The following is a 25,452-nucleotide window of genomic DNA, read 5'->3' as shown; positions in this document are numbered from 1 at the left end:
GAGGTTGGGTGGTGGAGATCCTGCCAGAGGAAAGAGTTTACCACCCTGTTTCTGACATGGAGCAAGCAAAAGCGGATATGAAGTGAAACAACTGCTGATGACTCCTGCTGCACTGTCAGTAATCATAGAAATCAGCATGCGAAGAGTAAGCTTAAGTGCTTTCAAACTGAATTTATTCTGCAAGTAATCCTCACTGTTATTCCATGCCTCCAGACTACTCTTTAAAGTCTAGTCAGGCTTCTCACTGTTGCTCTTGGTAGATGGGCTCACAACATCCACCAATACCTGTTCACACCTTTCCTAACCTTGAACCTGTCTCTTGACTGCTTTTTGCTAGCTCCAATTATCAGTGAGGCCTTTTGCACAACTGTGGAAGAGACTACGTCCTCTCTGTGTTTTGTTATATGAGGATGTGGGGGTGATATTTGTGTCTAAGAATGGAAGTCTTCTCTTAGCCCCTTGAAGTTCATCTGAGTGTTCATAGAATCACAGAATATCTCGGGTTGAAAGGGACTTCAAGGATCCTCAAGTCCAAGTCCCTGCTCCTCACAGGACAACCTAAAACTAAACCATATGACTAAGAACAGGCTTGGTGCCATGATCACTTTCCTGGGACCCTGTTGCAGTGACCAACCACCCTCTCAGTGAGGAACCTTTTCCTTGTGTCTAATCTGAACTTCCTTGTTAAGTTCAGTGTCGAAGGAACCAGCATGTCTCTGCTTGCTTCTCCACCATGCCAGCTGCTTTTGTTTCCTATCTGATGCTGTGCTGAATGAGCTAGAGCAAAATCATTTTAGAACAACTTTTTCAGATTAATGCTAAGCAATGGATTATGTAGCTCCACTTCATGATTTGTTTGCCCATGGTGAATTTCCAACTCTGCTTTTCTGTTCCACTTACATAAATCTGTATACCCTTTTTTCCTAAAAAATCAACTTTTCTAATTGTTGACAAGTATCCCTCATTTTTTCATATACTGAAAGAAACTGAAGGATCTAAGCTCAGATATATAGACAGTCAGCTAAACAATCCAAAAAAGTGCTTTTTACTGGATGCTTTTCTCCAGTTTTGCAAAACTGTGCAAGGCCACATAGCATCTAAATACTGATAGAAATGGAAATACAGGATTTGTGGTTTTCCCCACACATCTCACTGATGGCATGAAAGTAAAATCTAGACGAGCTGCTGTGGTGATCAATGGGTAGCTACTGTGTTCCTCCTTTGCGGTAGGATCTTGATAAACATTTATAAAATATAATTCATTATATAGTAATTTCTGAAAAAACTTTAAGATGAATATGCTGCCAGACAGTTGTCAGGGTGTCTGGCATGAAGGTCCAGATAAAATGTAGCTCTAGTGAAACTCCATCTAGACTGATCTTAGGGCCAAATGCGTGCTGGGAACACCGGGAAGTGGTGTGTTAGCCATTACTTTACAGTACTTTACTAATTCAGATGCATGTGGGTTTGATTTTGCACATTCATGTAAACTTGCTATGTGAAAAAACAAGAGCATTTCTGACTCATAAAATCTTGGAGTCAAATGTTTGTTCAGTAGTTGAAGCTTTCTCAAAGGAAAGACTTAACACTTAAGTTTGTCAATGGCTGGGGTGAGTCCTAGGGCACTTCTTCCCCTTTTCCTGTGCCATAACATTTTGGGAACTCCACAGAGATCTTTGGATGTTCTTTTCCCCCCATTTAAGGTTTGCTCTCCTGTGCCTTTGCAGGTGACAGAATTAAGGACTATTACACTACCAGCTCTCTGGTTTCCCAACTGCTCATGGAGACCTTCAGTTAGGAAGGGAGCCAGTTCATCCTAGGCAGGCTTAGAGATGGTGTGCAGGGCTGCACCCTGCTTCAGATGTCTTAACTATGCTTTCCAGAGAACAACTTTCATGGAGTTTGAATTTCCTTATTCTTGTGTAGTATCTTTCAGATATAGTTAGTTTAGACAATACTTTCATATGTCTCATACCTTCATGGAAACAAAAACAGCATTAAAAGAAAAACTACTGAAAATGCTTTTGATTCCTGCATATAATTGCCTTGTAAATGACATAGGACTTCAACAATAAAATGCAACCCCTATTATATTTTCTGTCAGTAGAGTAGTAAACCGTAGTTGGGAGAACAGCAAACATGGAACATTCCACCTTTGAGCAAACAGCACTTCTGTTGCTGCCGTCTAGGGGGAGCGTTAGGAGCGGGTGTTTGAAGGGGAATATGTAAATTGATGAACATACATTCAAACATTCATTTCAAATAAAGCAAAATTGAAACACTGACAGTTTTGAATGTTCTGCTTCCTGAAGTTCAGGATTGTGCTTTTAATTTTAGTGCATGCAGCAGTAATAGCAATTAACGAAGCTATTGAGAAAGGAATAGCTGAGCAAACTATTGAAAAACTGAGGAACCCAAATGCAATGTTGCTAAACGTGGATGAGGAACTTGCACAGGAATATCAGAATGAACTCTCTGAAGCTAAAAGAAGAAAAGAATCAAACGCAAGACTTAAGGTAGTGGTATTATATTAGCACTCCTAGTATATATGTTCTTTCACACTGTGTCTTGTGTTGTAATATTACCATTTTAAAAATTAACTTTAATTTTAACAACTGGTGTAATTAGGAAAAAAGATCTTATAAGATAAATAATGGCAACGCAACAAGCTGACAGCCAATTTTATAAGAATATGTTTACTATGAGTAGAAGTAGTTAACTTTGAACAAAGGATAAAATACTGGAAGACTAAAAACAAAAAAAAGACTATAGACTACTTTTAAAACAGAAAATTTGTTTTTCTAAAGTTGCAAAAAGAATTATAATTTTTTGAGCATGAAGTATAACCTCTGTCATAGATCTTTAATGTGAAATTATTTGCTTTTTTTACAAGAGAGCTAATGCTTTCCATAGTTGAAAATGCTTCTCTATGTTTACATGGCTATCTTACAGGAAGCAGAAAATGCTTCACATATTGCTCAGCCATTTGCCACAAAGTGTTAATTTCTTTCGTTCACATCGTCAACAAATTCCTTTACAGATATGTCCAGCAAATATTTCAGCTGATGCAGTTTTAAGGAGTCCCACTAATACTTTTTCTCTCTGAAAGTTTTTGCATGTACTAGCTACAATTTTGTTTTCTTAGAACGGCACAATCTCTGAAGAAAGAGACGTCTATGAGGAGCTGCTGACACAAGCTGAGATTCAAGGCAATATCAATAAGATAAACAGTAAGCCATTCTGGATCTGTTTGGAAGTGTGTACATAACATGATCTCCCAGATTCCAGCTGAACACTACCTGAATCCACATGAACAAACAAAATACATCTGTGGAAACTTACCAAATATGCAGAAGTAGCTAATGTCTGTCTACAACAGCTCTTTCTTGCTGTTCCTTCTTTACTAATCTTTTGGGGGCTAATGTCTGTGTTTGTGTTTTTTGCTGTAAGGATTCCTCAGTTCAGAATCAAATACTTTATTACCTGCTGTCTTTCCTCACATTTGATCCTTTTGTGTGCAGAATACTGTAAATTTTGACCCCCTCTTCTATATAGAGCCAAAATTCATTTGTAAGCTTCCAGCTGGCTATGGCTGAACTGCTCCCACATGGGCTCACACAGAGCCAGAGACTCCCTTTGTAGGGCTGGTCTTGAAATAATAATCCTGTGCTGGATAAAAATTGCCACACTAGCTGGCTTTCACAAAAAGTGAGATGCTGACAGCAATGGACTTCTTTTTCAAAACCGTTTTTGCTGTTTGTAAGCATTGTTTTCATTTCAGTTCACGTAGCTTTAGTCCAAGTGAATGAGGCTATTGACCAGCAAGATGAAGTGGCACTGATGGCAGGTTTGAACCGTCCTGCTCTGAGCCTACTTGACGTTCTGCCACAAAATTCTTCATGGTACCTATTGCAATTGTGTGATTCTAAAGAACAGAAAATGCAGGTAATTGAATGGAACAGGTACTACACATCAGTTCACGGTTTTTTAGCTGATTTTAATCCAGAGAGAAGTTACCTTTACTCTGCCTTCAGCACCACCTATGAAACACTTTTATAAAGTTATTAGAATAATTGATGTACTAATCAACACCAAAGTAGCTGCATTTGCTCTAAAGAGCATGGCGTCCTTATAAGTAGTTACTAGGATGTAAGAAGAAAAACTGTGGTATAGCATGCAGCCCCTCATACTATGTTTACTTTGAAAATGAGTTATAACTTGAGTACAACAAAAGGTAATATTGAGTCATTAAGAGCAAATGAAAGAGTCAAGTGGGTTTTAAGGAGAAAATTCATCAATTCGAGTAGACAAAAATCAGAGGGAAAGATTAATGCTGTGTTTACTGTGACATTGTATTTGATGCACAAGGGATAGTACAATCAAATCCTACTGTCCCATCAAGGTTTTTTTTCTTATCTCCCATAAACTTAAAAGCATAATTAAATCTTTTTTTCTGATCTGTTAGATAGCAGGGGTTCCAAATATGCTCGACAAAAGTGAAATACAGAAAGAAGTTAGTGTTGCCAATGCAGAAGCTGAGGCTCACAAGCTTAGTGAGTAACTGTTTTAATACTCATTTTTCTACCGTCACCATTTAATGATTGTTAAGCTGATTAATTGAATCCACCATTTCTTGCATGTAAACAAGGTTTCTCAAACTGAAACCATATGCATTGCTTTTTATTTTTGTAACTATTCTGTCACAATTGACAAGTCACCAATCTGTGCTGCATCGGATATACTCTCTGAGGTAGCCAATACATTTTTCTATGAATTACTGAAGCCACTGGTAAACACGTTGGCTAAAATTGAAGGTAATGCATGGCTTGATGGCTTGAACAAATATTTCAGTGCAGTATTAATCATCACTTGGGAGTGATAACCAACCTGGTAGAAATACAGTAGAATGATCACAAGGATGAATATTTTGCAATCACATCACAGAGAAAAATTATTCTCATTTTTAGACACTTGTATCTAAATCTAACCTGTTCTTAGCCTGCTAATAAGGTCACAAGACACAAGTTAGCTTGTGAAAATATAGTTAAGGGGGATCTAAATTTGCAGTGCATGCTAAATTTGCTGCTTTTGAGTGGAAACCTCTTTGCTAGGAAGTTCAGCTTTCATTAAACTGCTGTCATTTCATGCTACGTCTGGGCATGGCTTAGTGGCTGTTTTGTCTCTGGTATTATTTCCAATGCTTTGTGTCCAGGGTGATTGCTTTTGTAATGTGATTTAAAGGCTGTACTGTGAGGTCAACTTAAGCCAGAAGATAAGTTTGACTTGCTACCTCAAATGTTAGCCTATTTCAGATTACTTAGGCATAGTGAGCAGTACTTTCTGTAAAAGTTTCTCCTTTACCAAAAGGAGATGAAGTGGGAAATTTTGATGTATGAAAAGTAGCAATAGCAATCTGGAGAGCAACTTATTTCTTATGTTTGGTTTGAAAACAAAAACATAGCGGAATGTGAACGATGTAAATAGTGTTTTGCGAGTTGCATGTTCAGTTCCTGAATTAGAAGTCAGTAGCTTAGTTATTGACTACAGAGCTAGTCTTGTCTGTTTGTAGACTGACTCTTTTCTTTACTCTTTTCTCTAAAAAAGCATGCATGCCATAGCTTTGAGAACCTTTCATTTTTCTAACCCCAGGAATAGCCAATAGAGAGAACCTTCAAGAAAAACATGACCCCACCTAACTGTACTTCAGAGCAATTGAAATGAGAGGCAAGGGGCTTGTTTATGTGGGTCTGGTTACTTAGAAAGGTTTTCAAAGTCTTTTGTGTTGTATCATAAGATCTGAGTGTCTCTGCATACATGAACTGTGGATGACGTCTGCTTCACAAGCAGTCTTGTACAGACCTGAGCAGTCTGTATGAGTGGTGTCTTGAGTGGTGACTAAAAACATTTGCTGGATCATGATACAGAAAAGCCTAGGATAAGGTAGAGGATGAGGGGGGTTATTTTGCTGATGGAAATAACATTTACGTAATTGTCGTTCTTTGCTCTGCCACATGTGCTCTGACCTTCAGAGTTGTTTCCCTTTGCAAGAGCAGAGCGGCTCCTTGTACAATATGTTGCTGGGTGCATCCTGGCGAGGGTTTCTTCAAAGTTGGCTCCTCCAGGTGTGCAATTATGGTTGTTATGACTAAGCTAAAGGGTGTTGCAAGGTTTCTGCAGCTGCCTAAGTGGGAAGTGGTTTTCAGCATTTTTCTGCTGGGGTTCAAAACTCTGCTGAAGTCAGTTTGGCAAAAAGTAAAGTGGGCAAGTTGTTCAGGTACAAAAAGGGCTGTGTTCATTGTCATTTATGGTGGTCTGTTTAATTTTAAAATTGAGCTGTAGAGAAGGGGATAATTTCTAGGTGGCAGCACTTGAGGACTGGTAGACAAATGAGCAGGGGATGTCACACAGAGGAAACCCTAGAAGCTGTAGCATGTGGTTTTCAATCAGTTCAGCTACTGAAAATCCCAACATACCTGACTGATTTCTACCAGGCCTCCTGAAATAGACAATAAAAATCTCATTGATGTTGCAGGACAGGCTTGTTCTGTCTATCTGAATTAGGTCCTGCCAAAAGAGAAAGGCAATGGAGAAAACATAGCATGGCAGGAAAGGAGCATTTGCGGTGAAGTAAGACTGAGGTGCTGGATCAGACATGCCCAGCAGTACCTGGTGCAAGCAAACCCAGAAGGGATGTTACGGCTTTCTGTGTACTAGGATGGGGTCAGCTCCTTGTCTTGGGTTAAAGGTCCAATAAGCAGTCTCTAATATCTAAAAGTCCAGAAACTTTGAAGTCCTCCAGTCAATTATTTGCTGCATACTTTTGAATAGACACTATTTTTGCAACATGCAGTAACTGTGTCTTGAAGACTTTCGCACAAATATGATTTTTCCTTAATGACAGAAAATTACATTCTTTGGAATAACCTTATTATCATCTACATGGCATAAAGAGCAACCGACGTGAAAATTAATAGGCTTTTCTTTCCCTGCTGTTCTCTAGAACTTATAGCAGTTGACAATATCAATACTGCAATTCGTAACTGTGATCCTAGTAAAACACTGGTTGCACTGATGAATCCGGAGGCACAGCTGCCTGTTGTTCACTCATTTGCTGCTGCTGTCTATCAGACTGAGCTGTTCACCCTCCAACAACAGAATGCTGTGGTAAGAGTGAAAAGCTTATGACCTGCTCACTGATGTTACGTAGCCAAACCATGAAAGAGCACAAAAATAGCATGCTGTTGTGTAAAATCAGACTTAATTCTCTTGCCATGGTGTTACATATTGCATGAATGGTTTTGGTTGAATAGGCAATATTGAGCCACTGAACTTGTTTCCTGACGTACTTAGCTCTGGCTGAACTCTTGTGTTGCAACAAATTGACTGACGTTTTTTAATTGTTGCATGCTCTTAATGAGAACTAACTCTGGTTTAGGTATTATGTAGAATAGCAATCCCTGCTATGAGGGTAAGACCAGAATAGATAGGATTGTGGACAGAAGATGGAAAGGCTGAAGGGATGTGTAGCAAGCCCAGTAAGATCTACGTGTTAGTTTGACATGCCTATGACTAGGAAATTCACCAGGCTTTTTAAATTAAGTCCATCTCCTTGATATCTAGACTGTGTAACTCAAAATTGTTGCACTGCTTATTTAGCTCCCTGACCGTGGTACATTATTGTCCTACAGAACTACCTGGCACATGATGAACTGTTTATTGCAGTAAAAATGTTGTCAGCTGTTGTGTTGCTAAACCAGGACTTGGAAAACAAGGACATCCTAACAATAAAGAATCATCTTGGAAACCCATGCATTGGCTTCAATAACCTAGAAGAGGAAAACTTTCTACGGTAAAGGTTCATTTTATCTTGTCTGGATGAGACTTGGCAACTTCTGCAAAAGGATAAGTAGGCGTTTACTAGGTGGGCTGTCCTGTGCTGTGGCTATGAAGTTGAAAGAGCTGAAAGATAAATGTCCGTGTCATAAGTTAATAAGGGATAATGTGACAATTGCTGAATTAGTTGTATATCTGTAAGTATAAGCAATTGCACAATCTCAGATGTTTGAGGGCAGAGGATGTATGAGGTGTGGGGAAAATATCCTCAGAAAGTAAATATAAAGATCTGACAAGATTTTTTGCAGACACTAAAACACATACCAACTTGCTGGAAATTGTTAATCAGTAACCCCTGTGCTATACTGAGAGAAGATCTTTAGAATAAGATAGTGTCTAATGCTTTGAGTTCCCTTAAACTGTGGCTGGCCCCTTTTCTTGCTTGAAAATTGTAAAAGTCTAAAAAATGCAGCATAGTCCTGTTTGCTGAAAAGCTGAGTATGATGCTGTGGCATATGCACGTGTTCAACACTAAATTAGAGCCTTCACTCAGCTGTCAGCTGTTTGCACTGCCACATGCCTGACTCATCACAGACATGGGCTGCTACCTCTGTTTTTTTGTGTATCTGCAAAAAAAACCCACCAGGGAACACTAAGACCTGTGTGATTCCTTCCTGAGCCTCCAGTGTGTCAGGAGAGCGTGGGACATGGCCAGTTCTTGCCTCAGTCATGGATGGTGGAAACCTCTAGGTGCTGCTGGAAGGCATTACTAGGCAAAAGAGACAGCAGTGGCTGAAGATCTTCACCAGGCTGCCAGGGGACATAAATCTGAGAGCAGCCCTTGCTAGTGTCTCAAAGCTGGAAGGAGGGAAGTCAGGAAAGGAATAAGAGACAGTGTTTTGGTTAGAGGGAGCAGAATAGCATAAGGTTGAGCAAAATTCATCTGCCTCTTGGCCTCTGCTAATGTGAGGCAGTGGTTGTGGCAAGAGAAGCAAACATAAATACACAGAAACAGGCCCCAAAGTGTCCAAGTGCAGCATTTGTAGCTGATGTTACTGTGACCTGATCTTTAGATTAAACTGCCAGTCAATACAAATGAAACACTAGGAATTAATTGGGCTAAAGAATAAAATTTTACTATGCTATTATGTAAATCTGTGCTGCCAACCATATGTTGAATATTGCTGGAAGCTTTGGTTGTGCAATACCACAGGGAATACAGTAGAGCTAGGAGAAGTTCAGTGAGGGAGATGGTGTTCAGTGACTTTCTACCAGAAAACATGAACTTGTTCGGAATGTATTTCCTAGAAAAAAGAATTTAGGGGAAATAAGATGTAAGTCTGCAAAAAAGTACATGTTGTGGGGAAGGTTAGTAAAAGGTGCTAGCTTCTCTTAAAATGTCACTTTTTATTTTCTTATGAGAATTGGAATGATAAAAGATTGGACATTATTAAACCTAAAGTTTAAAATTTACGTAAGGAACTGTTATCTCACGAAACACTTCAATAGCGGGACTCCATCCTCAAGAATTTCAGATAACAGTAGATAAAGTAATGGGGCATAGCACTGTTTGCAACTATATAGTGGTATGTAGCCTCCAGCTCAGGAAGCCCTTAAATGCAGGCTTCTGGATGCTGGAAATCTGGCAAATCAGGAAATGATAATTCTCTCCTGCATCTTTTCTGTCAACTATTCATTTCTCAGGCTTCTGCTGGAAGTAGAACACAGGTATTTGATCTGACATATTGTGGCATTTGTATGCTTGATTCAGAATATAAAATTATTTAACTTGTATACATAAGTTTACTTTGCTGTGAAGGTTTCTAGCTCATCTTGATCTGTGATCCTTCTAAGAGCAGACACAGGTTACAGAGCCTGTGCTTGCAGGACCTTGAGTTTTGGGGAGAGGAGCATCATATTTTGTTCCCTTCCTCTGCCCATGTCTTGTCATCCTTCACATCAAGAGAGCATGGAGGCATCCTGGTGCTAGGGCAGAAATTCTGGTCTTTGACTTAGTGTAGCAAGAAACCAAGCCTAGTTTCTCCCAAACTTGTCTGTAGTGCCATAAAGCAAAATGTACGTCCAGTGCAGGTATTGGCAACATGGGATGATGGTAAGAAAAGTGCTCCGAGTTAGAGTACAGGGCCATTTTTTCAGATCCTGAAATGCACACCTAGAACAGCAAGGCAGCTTGCATATCTGTATAATTTCTGGCACATAAGAGTTGTCTGAAATTCATTCATTGAAAAAAGTACTGGGCTTTTTGATGGGTGATAAGTCTAATTCTTTATGGCAGTTTATATATGAAATACATTTATGTATTTTATATCTTCTTATAGTTATGCTGATACACTATTGTCTATTAAGTCAGAGGCTTCATCTCAAGGCCAAGATTATTTAAGCTGGAATGATATCCAGAACTGCATTGATATGGTTAATATGCAAATTCAAGAAGAAACTGAAAGTAAGTAATTCTTGCTCTACATCCCCAATGGAGATGATAGTCTGGTCCTTGGCACATAAATTAATGTGCTGAATGGCCTTATACAGACACTCTTCAAGAAAGTGTTAAATAATTTTGAACACCAGTTGGTCTTTAAATACTGTTGAAGTATTCCTGGTTATATTTTGGCTGGCTGAAATGTGTTGTAGGGTCCCTGCCTTCTGTAGGGTAACAAATGCCATGGTTCCGCCCATTTGGCGGTATCTTTCAGTATTTACACTGGAATGTAATGGTGTCACTTCAGGGATTTTGCAGAAATGTTAAGCATATTGGGGGATAGGGGAAGAAATTACAGGCAGTGTCCTGTGGAAAATTTTTTTTAATGTTAACTGATTTCCAAGCCCTCGTTTTTCACAATGGAGTTGGTAAGAAGTTATGCAGTGCAATTATCTATTCTGCTCTCCTTTTAGGTAACTTGGTTTCCTATCTGAGAGTAGCTTCTTATGCCTACTTTTTGTAATATAAATGGATTCAGAGATTATTTTTGAAGCTGAATATAACTGCATTGCTCTTAAAGGGTGGTATTCTATTAAATGTGATAGCTGGTCATTTGGGCTTCAAAAATGCTGAAGGACCAAGTTTCCTCAATGAATATAGAAGTATGATTTTTTTTAATTATTATTTTATTCTTTTTTCTTTTAATTAAAATTTGAGGTTATCAGGTTATGCCTAATTTGCTGGAGCAAGGAAAGGGTAGGAGAGCTTTCAGACTCCTTGCCATTTGGGAAGCAGCCTGCAGTATAATTTGAGAGCCTTTGTAAGGTGCAGGCTGTTTCCAGGGTGGCACAGATGCAAGGTGTGCGTGCCTTTTCCACACTGCCATTGGTCTCGTGCATACTACTGTTTCATACTGAGAAGAGAAGCTTTATATTACAGAAATACTAAAACTGGCTGGATTGTTGCTTCCTAAATCAAGTGGTTGCTGTGGACCCTTGTGGCTCATAATGTGTGCCTTCTGGCAAGGTGGGATGTGGAGCAGTTCATTTGACTGACAAAACTTTTTTGTCTGAAACCCTGCAGTCACTAGGAATTAAAATAGGCCTTAAGAAAGGTGATCTTGCATTAGGAGAGTCAGTCTTCAGTGCTAGAACAGCTGCACTTTGTTTCAGTGATACTGGTCTTTGCCTGGGAATGGTTATTTGTGGCAGAGAGGAGAGGATGAAGGGTAGCCTCTCTTTTCATAAAGAACCCCACATGTCTGCATCATTCCTTTTTGGTAGCACCCTGGAAAAATTGTTCATTCTCAAAGCCTTATGAGGGCATGGATCTGTGACCCTGCCAGGTGGGCTGTGGTGGGTCTGGGAGAGACTTGGTGAGAATTATCTGCTGCTGGCAGGGATGCCATCCCTTACAGGTGATGGGGAAGCCCTTGGCTGATGGCCTTCTGGGGTGGCTTTAGGGAGAAAGTACTTCAATGTGTTTCAGCACTGGGGGGAAGGGGCAGGAGGAAGTGGATTTTAAAATGTTGAGACCAGTCTGAAGAAAATGAGTTAGAAGTTTTATTAAATACTGGGCCATGTTATCAATTGAATTCTTATAAGGTTAACATCATCAGATTGGTTATTCAAGGAATTGGAAATTTAAATAAATGAGGTTAAGTTGTTGTGTAATGCTGTAGCTGGGAGGTCAGTATGTTTGTATTTGTTCAAATCAGAGTTTCAAGTCATCTGGTATGAAATAACTTGAAGATCAGTCTTTCAGCACTGTAAGCTAATATGTAGGTGAGCATGTTTAGATGTGATGCCCAACATTTTCCTTAAGCTTCATGTAGATACTCCTGTCCTGAAAGCAGGCAAGTCTGGTTTCTTCTTCTCAGTAAGGATAAATTTAATTTTTATGAAGAAGTAGATTCAGATGAACCAAGAACTGTTGCAGAAAGGAAAAATATATGCCTTAATAGCTTCACATGAGTATTTAAGCAAAAATAATTTTAAATCAGCTGCTGTCGCTGCTTCTGCTTCTTGTTACTTGATTTTTCTGTTCACGTTACTGCTTTGTTTGTACCTGATATTTGATGAGTTGTATCTTTCTTTGATAACTGCAATTTTAATAGCTTTTCCATTTCATAGGAGTCATTGCAATTAACCACATTAATGAAGCAATTGACCAAGGGAGTCCTGAGAAAATTCTGGAAACCCTACTGTTACCCACAGCAAAGCTGCAAGATGTGAGACCAGTAAATGCAAGGCACTATCGGGATGTTCTGCACCACGCCAAAGCACAGAAATGCAAGGTTAGAGCTGTGACTGTTGCTGTTTGTCAGAAATGAAAAGCCATTTCTTTTCACCTAGATGTGTGTCCCTGTCCTGTTACCCCAACATTTGGATTAGCTGTGTCAATGGGATCGTAAATAAGCCAATGACAACAAACTGGCACTAAGTTTTCTTCCACTACAACTTATTTTGACTGGCAAAAGGGATTAATTCTTAATGTATTAATACCAAGATATATTCTGCATATGTGTCACTTCTGACTTGACATAACCTTGCTTATTGTTAATTCTGCTAGGTTGCTGCAGCTATTACAAAACATGAGCAGCAATGGCTCTGACATAGTTATGAATTTGTGCAAGGGTCAAATCATTAGATTGTGTCAAACAGGCAGTTCCTATATGAATAGGAACTGAGGCTTTTGCCAGAAAGGTGTCATAGTCATGCTGAAGGAGCCATAGTGTTCCTTAACAAATTGCTGGGGAGTACTTTGAGGAGTCTCAGTTGCTTAAATCTGTTGCTTTATAATAGTGGAGTTTTGTACATATTTTTCTGGTTTTATCAACAGCAAGCTGATAGTCTTGTATGTGCCTTCAGTTTAAATCTGTCTCAGCAGAATATTGCTATCTGCTTCCCTAAAAGCAGAGCCCTGGTTAGCATCACAGCTCAGGGAAGTGTAAACAAAGATCAGCCTAACAGCTTGCAGGATATGACTGAAGACAAGATTAGCTAAAGCTACTAGCACAGCAAGTAAAATACCCAGTGTTTGGAAAAGACACTTAAAAGTCACATCACATGTTCTTAAAGTGATACGGTCAGCTGGAGAAAGTCCCTGAACTTGCCACCTCACATGTGGTACCTGCTGTGAAACTGTGTTTCTGTAATCCACTGTCAGGACTTTCAAAAGGCAATTGCATATCTCAATTTCTTGCTTGGGTTCCCAGGTAAGGGCTGGTTTCACTAAGCCCTGGATGCTGAAGAGCCTCCTCCCTTGCCATATGTGCTGGGGAGGTTTTAGTGCATGCATGGAAGGACCAGGGTTGGTATTTGCATGCAGAGGGTGTCTGTGCAGGTGGTGGCTCTGCAGTGCTGGCCAAGGACATGCCAGACCCTTTGTGCATGCATGGCAAGCTGGGATGTCTCCAAGGCAGACTCCTGCAGCCCACAGGTGCCCACCTGCCTGCATACAGCAGCCCTGCCCTGGCTCACTCCTGCTGGCTGCTGCTGTGCTCCCCAGGTGTGAACCTGGTGCCTACTGCTGTCCCAGTGTGAATATGCCCATAGGAAGCAAATGGGTGTCTTCAAGCTTTGGAACAAAAATTACACATTCTCTTTGAAAATCTCCTTGAATTCTTCTCATTAAAAAATTTGTGATGTTCCTAGAAGCTCCCACTGGCCTTTCTCCTGAGGTATTTTGGTTTTGCAGTCCTTTGATAACTACTTAAAACATCATCTCTGCAAACAGGAACATTACTCCTGTTTAAGAAGAGAGCAAGACATTGTACTGTATGTGCTTCCAAAAGAAATACTCAGATGCTTTAATCAGACTTACTTTGTATGCTGGTCAATCACACGGACATCCTCATTCTTTAGGTAAAGATATGATTTAGATTGAACTTTCCTTAAAAAAAATACCCAAAGGGGATTGAAAAGATAGTTGTGTCCGCTTTTTCCAAGCCTTGTTTATAAAACAGGTCTGCCTTGAATTGCATTTAACATGTTTTAAGAGTGAGCTGTGGTAGAAGGAAGTATTTGATTTACAAGGATCAGATAGGTCTCCCTGTTAACTTCCTGTGTTTCCCAGCATCTGGAAAAATATTGGTCAGTCCTGCTTGCTTATTCTAACCAGTCTGCTGTCACGTTCCTGTAGCTGTGGTGGCTTTAGGGCAGTAGAGTCTGTACCCAAATCTCCCAGTACACATTACAGGTCTTCATCCTAGATCACACCTATTTGTTCCTTGCTTGAAACTGAAAAGGTAAATATGGAATCTATTTATTCCTGTAATCTTAAACCACAGCTTCTAACAGTTCTCAAGCCCATTTCAAACCAAGCATATTCAGGTCCTTGTAATGAGAAACCCTGTGTTAAGGGAATATATTATGGATACCTGAAAAGTTAAACAGATGTGCCAAACTCTGAAGTGGTTCCTATGTTATTTTATTTTTTGAGTGATAGGCACACAGGTTTTACAGTTAGGTTCATGGTTTTTATATTTACAACAGTTGCATGACATCTGGATTATTTTAAGGTGATCTTTAAAGTCTGTTCTTGTGCACGTTGAGGGAATGGCATGATTAAAACTAATTTGAACTAGGAGCCAGAAGAAATTGAAGAAGAGGCGTCTTGCCAGGCTGCAAATTCCTTGAAGACATTTTCCAGTGCAAATGACTTCATTTAAAGTTTTTTACAGTACTATTATCAAACTGATGTAAAACACTTTCTCTCATCGCTGTCTTACATGCTGTAGTTACAAATACAAATACCAACTACTGAGCTCGTTTTGTTGGACTTATACTCAGTATGTATGTAGCTATTGAGTTTCTGTAAATGTAGAAGCTGACACTTTGCTTTTTTAATGCGGACAATCAATCATAACTAGCTCCAGTATTTGTAACACTGTAGGCATTTCCTGTGAGGATGTGGAAATAGAGAATTCTACAAAGTGTCTTCCCTGTTTTGCTTACCAAGCAGGAATAATACATGCCTGGATTCACAGTGATAAGGGTTAGCTCCCAGCAATCCTCATGGGCTAGAGGAGTGCAGGCACTGAGGAAGTGGAAGAACAAGTCTTCAGTGCAAAGCTGGTTAAGCAGCCTCGTAGGAGATGCTGCCTTGGAAGTGTCGGGCTCTGTGTCTGCAGCTATAGATTTACAGCTCCTTGAACCTGTGGGGACTCTGGCTCTTTAGTTTTCAACATCCAGGGCAGTATTTGCTCTTGGCTGTGTGACAGGGAGCTTCTGCAAAGCTTAATGGCTCCTGGACACTTAGAAAATGCTTTTACTTGTTCCCATTTCCACTGGGCCAAAAACTTGTTTTCGCATCACTGTTCCAGCAGTGATTGTAGGCTGAGAGCTAACTTGAAGTATTTAGAAATCGTGAACACGCCTAAGAGTACTGTTCAGATATTGATTCCCATTCTGGTGTTCAGGGGCTGTGATGACTGATATTCTGGTTTCTTCTCTGTGGCCGTGAAAGTTGTAATCTCAGAAGGAAATGAAAGTTCAGAGCCACTTCCCTGAATCTAGGTACACCAGATGTTGTAATAGATGTGAGAAAAATTATAGGCCTGGATAAGTGTATTTCTGAAGATATTCCTTTTGTGGTGTGTGGAAGGAAATAAATTTTATGGAGATTGTGGTTGTTAACACTTTAAATTTTTAAGTTAAATTGTTGCACCTGAGATTTGTTGCTACCTGGGTTAATACTACACAAAATCATAATTCCAATAATATAAATATAGAACTAAATTCATTTTTCCCTGGATATTTTAACCATTGTTAGATAAATATTGGATTGACTTCTAATTTTTGACATCAGAAAATAAAGGAAAGGGTCAAAACAACTGTTTAAGCTGCTAAGGCATAAAGCAATTAGATAAAAAGAGTACAACTCATCTCTGTTGTAGTAGTAATAGTTGATGTGGTGGATAATAAGGATAATATTGCTTGGCACAAAGCAAATAGCAAAGATCGTAAGGATCAATAGGCTGACTTTAACATACCAGAACCATTCATTAGTCTTGAGTGTCTGTATAATTGAGACATAGCAGAAAACAATGGTTGCAAGAGGTATTAAAAACCCAAAGATAACTAAAGAAACATAGTAGTAGAACTGGAAGGAAGATACCATTTCACAGGTGTTGTGCACATCATGGCAGGTATAAATGTCCAGCTGTTTCACGTAATAGCTTTGTTGCATTATGCAGAGTGGGAGCATGTACAAGAAGACTATGGCCCACACGGTAGCACAGACAGTGATGGCATAGGCACGTTTTGGCAGGCTCTTGTAGGTGAAGGGGTGAACGATGGCCACGTAGCGGCTGACACTGATGCACGTAAGCAGCAGAATGGAGCAGTACATGTTGCCATAAAACACCGCAGTGGTAGTTCGACACATCATTTCCCCAAAAATCCAGTTGTTCCCATTGATGTGGTACGCTATTTTAAAGGGCAGCACAATGCAGAAAAGCAGATCAGAAACTGCCAGGTTTGCGTAGAGGATGGCAGTGCACACAGACCGGATCCTGAAGAGCAGCATCCACAAAATGATGGCATTGGAAGGCACACCCAATAAAACAGCACTGAGGTAGACGGTGGGTATTAGCTTCGTGCTCAGAGAACTGGTCAGGTACTCCAGTGTAGTATTGTTTACTTCTGTTAAAGTGGAGTCATTTGACTTTTTTGAAGAGCACTTGTGTTCTCTGATATGAATGGTTGTTGTCTCCCCTTCCATAGCATAAGGGGGGATGTAGTCATAGTCTCTTGCTGAAATTCCACGGAAAGTCTTGATAAGAGACACTGTTTTAATTGCAGAGCTATTCAGTGAAAATTCTGAAGCTTAAAAAAAAGTTAAAACTGTTAAAAATGGGAAACTACTGCAATAGCAATATAATTCACCTTCAGGTATGGAGAAAGATAAACATTTCCATGAGAAAAGTAATATACGTTTAAAAGATTTGATGGCATTCTCCTTTGCATTTGATGTTCATACCAAATGTACTCAAGGAGGATCTTCACTTTGTCATCTCACTCCCATCCTTGAAAATTTAGCATGAATTCAGTGTTAAGCTGACCTTTCTGCATTTTGCATGTTTTCAATAATCTTTGATAAAAAGATATCACGCTTGTCTAATCTTTATCACCTGTAGATAGTTTTTCTCAGTAGCAGTGATGGGAATTCATCACGTAAGCAGCAGCCTTGGTGTAGGCTTGATCAGAATTTCCAAAGCAAACAGTGGCATTAACCTTGTCACTTCATCAATAAAATGCATGACTGCAAAAGATGCAAAAAGTGCTGTCTTGCCTAGCACAGGCTGAAACTTTCATATTAGAAAATTGAAATTACCCTCAATTTTTTAGTCTCACATACCAAATTAACGTTATTCAGCTTCTGACTAAAGCAAACCAGATCTTTTCAGCTTCTCACATGTGAGGAAGGGCAGTTAGTCTTAAGAACTGAAAACAAATGCCTGGACTGGTATTAGATCAAACGTATTGGTAAATGAATAAAACTTTTCATGCAGCAGGAAAATTTTCAGTGACCAAATATTGTTAGCATGTGGGCAAAGCTAATGATGCCACTTTTACTAAAGACTGAGGAACAGGCATTAGTAGAGAACTTTGTAGACACGTTGACATTTCCAGATGAAGCACAGATATCAAAATATCTTCTAAACCCATGTGTTACAAAACAGGTTTTGCAGAAAAAACAGCTATGTAATTTTACCATTTAAAACTTCTCTTAGCCGCGTTTGCAAAAAGATTTGGTGTAAAGCTTAAAGAATGGATCTTGAAACTGGAATTCAGAAGCAAACTGAAATTTGGATGACAACCTGTGCATTTTTCTTTTACCATTCCATATTGGAATAAAATATGGAAAACAGTTTTATCAGTGTTTACTGGCAGATCTAAGGTAGAATGTTTTGAAATTATCATTAGTAGCCTGTGTCCCTTTTAAATAATTTTCTGGATGGTTAATTCAGAAAATTAATTTTAGTCACTGTTTAAGAGACATATATGTGCATGCCCGTGCATTCTGTGTATATATAAAATAGCTTTTCAAAATGAGCTTGCTTTGAAAACAGCTTTAATTCTAGTGAGAAAAAAAATGGGCCTATTTGATCATTTCCTTTGGTTATTTTTGTCACAATAGTTATCTGAGCATTTCCTTCTAATAACACCATCTATGAAGTCATAATTCTGTTGAATGTTTTAAAGCAGAAACTCTACAGGTTTAAAATTATCATATCACTACAGAAATACTAGAGATAAGATCCATTTTCAGTAAGTGAAGACAGATCGCATAAATAAAATTCCTTATAGAAAGTGACTGGGGGGAGGTAAGTTGTCACTGAAATAGAAGAATAAAAATCTGCCTTAAGCAAGACTTCCCGATTTTCTGTAATGTGTGTACAACCCTTTCAAGTTAGTGAAGCGCCAACTTTATTAAGAAGCCCAGGTTATCGACTAAAGTATGGGATAGATACAGAAAGGAGGACTCACCTGTTGTGAAAAGATTGGAGGTGAGAGAGAGCAGTCCAGTGAAAACCAGTATCTTCATTGTAGTAAGTGAAATCCAGCTAGCCAAACAACGATGCTGCTCTAGTTCATCTTGAGGCATTTTGTGGGGATGTTTTTTCCCCGCGGTAAAGGGACTAAAGAATGATTGATCTGTCCTCCAGAAGCATCCTGTAAGCATGAGGTTTATGGCAAGGAACTAGTTTGTTCTTTGTCTACTACAGCAAGAGGGTGTGACGAATCCAAATATGCACACATGACTCAGTTTCAGCCTCTGCCCAACACAGAGATAAAACTGCTTTACAGCAGTGATTTAACTCCTAATTTACCACAAGCCTGAAGCCAATGTGGGGTGTTCTACTCGAACCTGTACATACAGATACTTGGTAGAAAGGTGTTTTCTGGAAAAATCAAAGGGTGTGTTTAGTAAACCTCAAGGGTCTCATTCACAGACCAAAATGCCACGTTGCTGAACTCCGTACCCTTCTCAAGGAAGAAGCCAGGCTTGGAGAAGTGTGATGATCTTGGCTTAGCAAATGCAAAGGTGAAAGCAAGCCACATGTAGAAATGTGCCTTAAGAAAAGTGTGCTCTGCTGTGTCTTTTACCTCCCTACCAGCTGTTAGCTGTCTGTGCTCCTTCAGCCTGGCTGCCGGCTGTGCTCGGGCAGTTCCCACCCCTCCACAGCCTGCAGCCTCTAAAACTTTTCGTCTGTTTTCATCTTCTCTTTTGTTGATCCCTTCCTTTTTCTCTGCTTGGCTGTTTTTTTATTATTTATATTTTCCTTGAATGTCAAGTAACAGCAGCTTGCTCTAGCAGACAAAATTCCCCAAGTCTTGGTCTGGCTTCCAAGCTAGCAGCGAGGCTCGGCATAAGCTGTACTTGGCTCCAGAGCAGTAATTGTCTGTTCTTGTGTTTGGTGTGTAAAAGCTGGACATCAGATAAGGAATAAGAATTTTTAGTTTCTCAGTCCTTTTCTCAAAATTGTCAGCTGTAGTTTGGGAAATCAGTGTACATTCTCTCAAGCGGTAACTGTAACTTCTGTGTTAGGAAAAACTTGCTCTGTGTCCGCTGTCATGCAATTACCCTGATACTACTTGATTTTATTTAGATATTCTGCCACCTTCTTTAGATATATGATGGAAACTGGACAGTCTGTCTTTAGGGAGTTTTACCCTGTTTTCTTTTTGTCATTTCCACAGGTAACAGACTTACTGCTTTTTTGGCCCAGAGTTGGGCACAAAACCAGGGATATTAATAGTGAAGATGGTTCTCTGTCCATACTGTCTTAGTTTGAGAGAGTTTCTGGGGTTTTTTCCTGAAATATGTTTATATATGCCTAGATCTTTATTGAATCAGTACATTCCAGTTTCTCTCATTGGTCTATTATAGACCTGGTGCTTGCTTTTCTTCTTTAGAATGATTATTTTTTTTTCCCACCACCACTAGATTTTTAATGTAACTTTAGCTGTGAAATCCTACTTTCTCAGCTGAACTGCTGGTTCGCCTGTGAACCCCAGCAGCCAGAGCAGGGTTGGTTAGTGGGGATGCTGAGCCCACCCTCCTGCACCTTCTACTTTAACTTGGGTTTAAGGCCATGTACTGTTGACCTGTAAGAAGTGAGACCTGCTCTGCTGCTCAATTCCTGAAACATTTACCACCTGAGCTAAGTCATTGTTACTAAACTTGAGCTGTTATTTTCTAATGTAATATGTATTCAGGTGTACACGCAGATCCTTTCAGAATAAGGAATCCTGAAAGAAGGCCAGCTTCCTGCAGTGTTCTGCTTTCTGCTCTTCATGTGCTATTACAGTGCTGCCTGATAACATGTGGCTTTATTTGACACTCGGATTACATTGCATATTTATCATGGAAATGAAAATGTTTCTAGCTTCACTTAAAATTTTTATTGATCATTAGCAGGATGGTGTCTTCTATACATGAAAACTTTCAGGGCTTTGTATTTGAAAAGGAGATTATTCAAGTCAGTAAATAGAATATGGATGTGTTTTACTGCTGATTTTTAAGGAGTCAAATTCTTGTTCGTGTCCAAGGGCTTCACAAGAGGAGACTGTATATCAGAGCTCTATCAGTACGTTCAGGCAACTTCTGTTATAATTCATTTTTTTCAAGTCTTTCCTCTATTCTTTTTCCAGGAATCACAAGATGAATCAGCGCTTCTTTGGCTGGATGAAATACAAAAAGGAATCAGTGATGCTAATAACAATATAAAAGAAGCAGTAATCTGTAAGTATTAACCTGCAACTGCATTGCTTTTGTTAGTCTTGAAAAACTGAAATTGATAATCTATTTCTTTTCACTTCGGGGAAATGTGACAGCCCTTTTAAAAAAAATCAAAAGAAATGAATGTGTGTTCTTTGTCATACTGAAATTAGGGTGATTTAGATCTCTGAGGTGGTGTGATTTTATCTAAAGTGGCAATCCTTAATGCTTGGCTAATTTAGTGGATTTGGTTACACAGGTTAACATCATGACCAAGATTTCTAGTGTTAGTGTTTCTTCACATAGCTGGTGAAACAGAAGGATATGTGGAATAAGAAGCGATATACTGCTCAAGACTTCATTTTGCTTATATAAGACAAAAATCTTTATGTGTGTTTTAAGAGCAAATTCTTATAAGCAAACAACTTTCCTATTCCTATGTCATTATAATACCTTTTATTAAGTGCTAACAAACAAAAATTAGGAACGTATTAATTTTGAAAGTAGTGTAAAAAGAGCACTCAGACTTTTTGGAGAAGTGTGTGTTCCTCCAATCTGTAAAGAGGAGGAAAACTGTAGGAAAAATGATGAGGCTTATCCTGTCAGAGCATTACGTACTGGACACGCTCCACACCTTCTATCGAAGTTTGGATTGAATATAAACATTTTAGAAGAATATTCATAATAAACTTTGGCAAGTAACGTGGAAGCAAGTATAGCTGGGTGTGCAGGGGACATTGCAGAGCGTGGTGGCATCTTTACCTGGCCCTGCCTGGGGCCAGCACAAACTAGCTGAGGCTGTTTGGCATTGGGTATTGGCTCACCTTCTGCTTGACTTGGCTTTGGGTGAGTCAGTGTCGCTGCCTTTTGCGCCCTAAGAGCTTGTGAATACAACTGCTGAAGTCAGTGCATTCCTGCAGTGCTGCATTCAGCCTTCTTTGGTGCAGTGGGGCAGCCTGTTTACTTACAGGCAGGCTACGTCAGTAGCTAGTGCTTGGGAAGTTGTGGGTGGAAGAAAACAAACACAGCTGGCTATTACAAAATATTCTATCCCTGCTACAGAAACGTTCCATTTAGCATTACTGTTACTTTAGAATCTATTTGATCAGTTCATACAGCATTGATGTAACCAGTCAGATACACCAAAGACATCTTGAAGTATTTTTGTAGGTGACATCTGTAGTGAAAAGCGCCTGGCTTGTGTTTTCCGAGACAGGGTCAGATGCACACATATTGTCTCAGCTGAGCTCTTCTACTCAGGAGTGCAGATAGCTTCTACTGTGGACAAAAACACTTTCCAATGCCATCCAAAGGCATGAGGAAACATCTAAGTGCAGAAAAGGGACAGAAACACATAGCTTATTAAACGGATGTCGGTTAAAGCTAAAGAGTAACTTGGAAACATCTTTGTGTCCACTGGTGAAAAAGCGTTAAGAATATAACTCATAAATGGCCTGCAGAAATTAGCACAGCATTATCCAATACCATACAATGTTGCGAATGATAGGCCCATGCTCCATCCACTAGCTAGTTGTAGTAAAATCTTTTCATATAATCTATGTTTGTAGTAAATATGCAGCTTTTTAGTCAAGCATGATCAGTAGAACTATTTTAACAAGTTACTTGTGGAAATAACTATTTCCCTGTACTCTGCCCTCTGGGTTGAAAGGAAGCAGTGTCAGCACAGCACATTCTTCAGGAGAGCACTCAGGCTTTGCAGCTAAAACCTGAGATTTAAAATTTCCCCACGGCACAGACCCTGATACTTCCTGTAACAAACACATCCTGTCTCAGGAAGCTAGTATGTTGTACTCGCATCATCTAAACTTAAAGTTCAGCTTGATTCACAACTTGGAAATGCACTTTGATTTTGATCTCTCTCAGAGATGCTATTTTTGAAAGGTAAATAACTCCCTGTGTCCCATTCCAAAACTTCTGCAAGGCAGTCAGATTTATTTTTCAGTCAGAACAAAGTGTATTTTTGAGATTGCTGCAGTAATGGCAGTAAAATAAGGGAAGGTACTGTTAGCTGTACAGAAACAGTCTTGATCCCTTCCAAATTAATTTTAATGACTTATTTAAATATTGAATACTATAGGATTACTCTTGTATTAATTAATATTACGGTATCAGTCTTGCACAGGAAAAGTCTGTCTGTCAAGGCAAGATCTGTCATGAGAGAGTCCCAGTCACAGGAAAAAGCTGAACTCTGGCCCTGTTGAGAGTTCAGGCTTATCACTCCAGACAACTACATCTTTGTCTGTCATAGCTGTTTGAAGGGAGGATGGATGTGAAAAAGTGCCCTTCACAGTGTTAATCTGGTAATGGCTTCCCAACTGCTGCAGGAGCAGACTGGAGCCCACAGTTCTGCTGCAGCTGGGGATGGCTAAGCTCCATTTATCTTATAATTTTACAGCTTTCACATGGCTCTCCTTCAGAGCAAGAGCTGCAGTATTAATTGCTAGCACTTCAATGGAAAGGAATAATTTCTGTTGAGTTGTGTTTTTTCCCTACTAAACATTTTTCCTGTACTTCCCCTCAAAAATAAAGGCATAATTAATTAAAACATGGGGGGAAAGCCAGGCAGCAGGAGACCTACAGAAACAACTCTTAGCTAGGTTGTGTGCTCTTTTGTCTTCATAGTAACAGCTTCCAGCACTCGTAACTATAGGAAGAAAAAGAGGAAGAAAAGCATTCAAATACTGGTGAGCAGAGTCAATGAGGACTGCGTATGGGTAGGACTGAGCCCCTAGAGCAGTGGTCCTCAAACTATGGCCCGTGGGCCGGATATGGCCCCCCAGGGTCCTCAATCCAGCCCCTGGTATTTACAGACCCCCTCGCACCACCCCCCACCCCGCCCCCCCCCCAGGGTTTGGGAGGGGAACCAAGCAGCCGCAGATGACTGCCTGCCACTGCATCCGTGCGCCGGCCCCCTGGTTAAACAGTTTGAGGACCCCTGCCCTACAGAACCACCCAGACCAGCAGCAGCGAGCTAGTAATATGTGGCTACCCAGTTTCTCCTGCTTTCTCACTGCTGGGGCCGGATGCCTAGGCATCACAATACCTCAGCTGTGGTAGAAGTCAGGTCCAGTCTCATGAGGAGGGGTCTGTTTCAAAACATAGAAAAATAGCAGGATGCTATCTCATAGAAATCCAGGTGGCGGTGGTGTGGCATTGTCCATTCACTTTGCTTCTCAGCTGGCTGCCAATGTATTTGGAGATTGATCTGTTACTCTCTAGCCAAAGCCACCCATTCCACCTTAGTCAAACTAACCACAAAGAAAAACTGTTCGTCTTCCTGAAATGCTCTCCTGCTAACTCAGTCTCAGTGGCTCCTCCTGTACATAGGCTCCTGATACTGAGCACCTTTTGGGTCAGCTTTGTGTAGGCAGAGCACTGAGTCTACGGAAGGACCTTTTTTTGTATTGATCTGGATATACACAAGATAAGGAAAAATGGTTGGTGTTGCCACATGAAGTGCAGCTGTGGGGTGCAAAGGTAGCCAGGTTCACTTAAGCCAAAATATATAATGTATATGTTCTAGCCATATGTCTATTCATTTGTTCCTCTGTGCATGGATCTTGAATTTAGATTTGAAGGAACACCATTAAAGACCAGAGCGACAGTTTCTAAAGCAGCATATACCTCTAGTGTCTAAGGCGATTTGAAGTGGTGTGTGCTGCTCCATGCTGTCAGGTGTGGTGGAAGCAGCACCTTCGGTGATGGTGGGACCTGCACAAAGCAAAGGATGCTTAGGAAGTCCTGAAGTGGAGTATGGGTAACGTCATATAACCTCAAAGTTTGAACACGCTTCATATCATCACCTCTCAGGGAACTTTCATGTGCCCTGGAAGCAAAAGCTGCATCTCTGGCAAACTCAAGGGCATGAATTTGCTGCATCAGCTTCAAACAAGCTCTCTGGCAGTGAGGATGAGAAAGGGTCCCTTCAGGATCCCGATGAGGATGAAGTTAGTGTTGCAAGACTGCTCAAGGCAATAAGTTTTTATTCACATTTTATACAGTAAAAGTGAATGTTGAGGTTTACAGCTTATAACCAAATGACTTCATGCATCTTTAAAAGGCTTCCAAGTGATCAACGGATTATGGCTTGTTTCTTAGGGCAGGCTGAGTGTGGGGGTACCTCAGCCTCTGCCTTGGTGTCGTCTGGTGTGTCACTTGATAGGGTAGCAGCTATGTGCTCAGGCTGCTCTCAGTTGTGCTGTGGCTGCATCCCAGCCTGGGTGGAGTGCACGCTTTCTATCTAACAAGCTTGCTGTTCTCTGAAATACGTGTCCTTACAAGCATGAAGGAGGCTACAGATGGGTGAAGCACTGAGTTGCTCTGTATGTCATGCTGTCCATGTGTGCCAGCCTTAGAAGTCCATTATCAAAGTTGCTGGGGGCTAGAGCTGTAGGTACCTGAAGCATAAACCACTTAATTTTCTATGT

The 25,452-nt window shown here is 40.1% G+C and overlaps 2 protein-coding genes across 9 annotated transcripts in view; one reads left to right on the top strand and one right to left on the bottom strand.

The window, feature by feature from the left end:
- IQGAP2 (IQ motif containing GTPase activating protein 2) overlaps positions 1-25,452 on the top strand; it is a 128,212-nt gene that overhangs the window by 75,297 nt on the left and 27,463 nt on the right. For 2 of the 8 annotated variants that reach the window (XM_080373269.1, XM_080373271.1), the window contains exons 8-16: positions 2,338-2,519; positions 3,146-3,230; positions 3,782-3,945; positions 4,466-4,553; positions 7,001-7,164; positions 7,689-7,849; positions 10,173-10,297; positions 12,406-12,569; positions 20,938-21,028. In XM_080373269.1, the coding sequence (XP_080229395.1) occupies positions 2,338-2,519; positions 3,146-3,230; positions 3,782-3,945; positions 4,466-4,553; positions 7,001-7,164; positions 7,689-7,849; positions 10,173-10,297; positions 12,406-12,569; positions 20,938-21,028 (1,224 nt within the window). The remainder of the gene's footprint in view (positions 1-2,337; positions 2,520-3,145; positions 3,231-3,781; positions 3,946-4,465; positions 4,554-7,000; positions 7,165-7,688; positions 7,850-10,172; positions 10,298-12,405; positions 12,570-20,937; positions 21,029-25,452) is intronic. The other 6 variants (XM_080373270.1, XM_080373272.1, XM_080373273.1 and 3 more) reach the window with 6 other exon arrangements.
- F2RL2 (coagulation factor II thrombin receptor like 2) lies at positions 14,689-20,927 on the bottom strand. The gene is made up of 2 exons (XM_080373300.1): positions 18,769-20,927; positions 14,689-17,103 (listed from the first exon to the last, which is right to left on the bottom strand). The coding sequence occupies exons 1-2, from the start codon at positions 18,962-18,964 to the stop codon at positions 16,016-16,018; spliced, it is 1,284 nt and encodes a 427-aa protein (XP_080229426.1). The 5' UTR covers positions 18,965-20,927; the 3' UTR covers positions 14,689-16,015.

The sequence above is a fragment of the Falco punctatus genome (assembly GCF_963210335.1).
Source record: "Falco punctatus genome assembly, chromosome: Z".
NCBI classification, from domain to species: domain Eukaryota; kingdom Metazoa; phylum Chordata; class Aves; order Falconiformes; family Falconidae; genus Falco; species Falco punctatus.
The sequence above is the reverse complement of the archived record's forward strand: the minus strand, read 5'-3'. Positions and strand labels throughout refer to the sequence as shown.

Excerpts from the sequence above, each read along its gene's own strand:
- F2RL2 (XM_080373300.1), bottom strand. The coding sequence starts at position 18,964 with ATGCTTACAGGATGCTTCTGGAGGACAGATCAATCATTCTTTAGTCCC. Across the intron at positions 17,104-18,768 it reads CTCCAATCTTTTCACAACAG|CTTCAGAATTTTCACTGAAT; the intron begins GTGAGTCCTCCT and ends CTTTTTTTTAAG.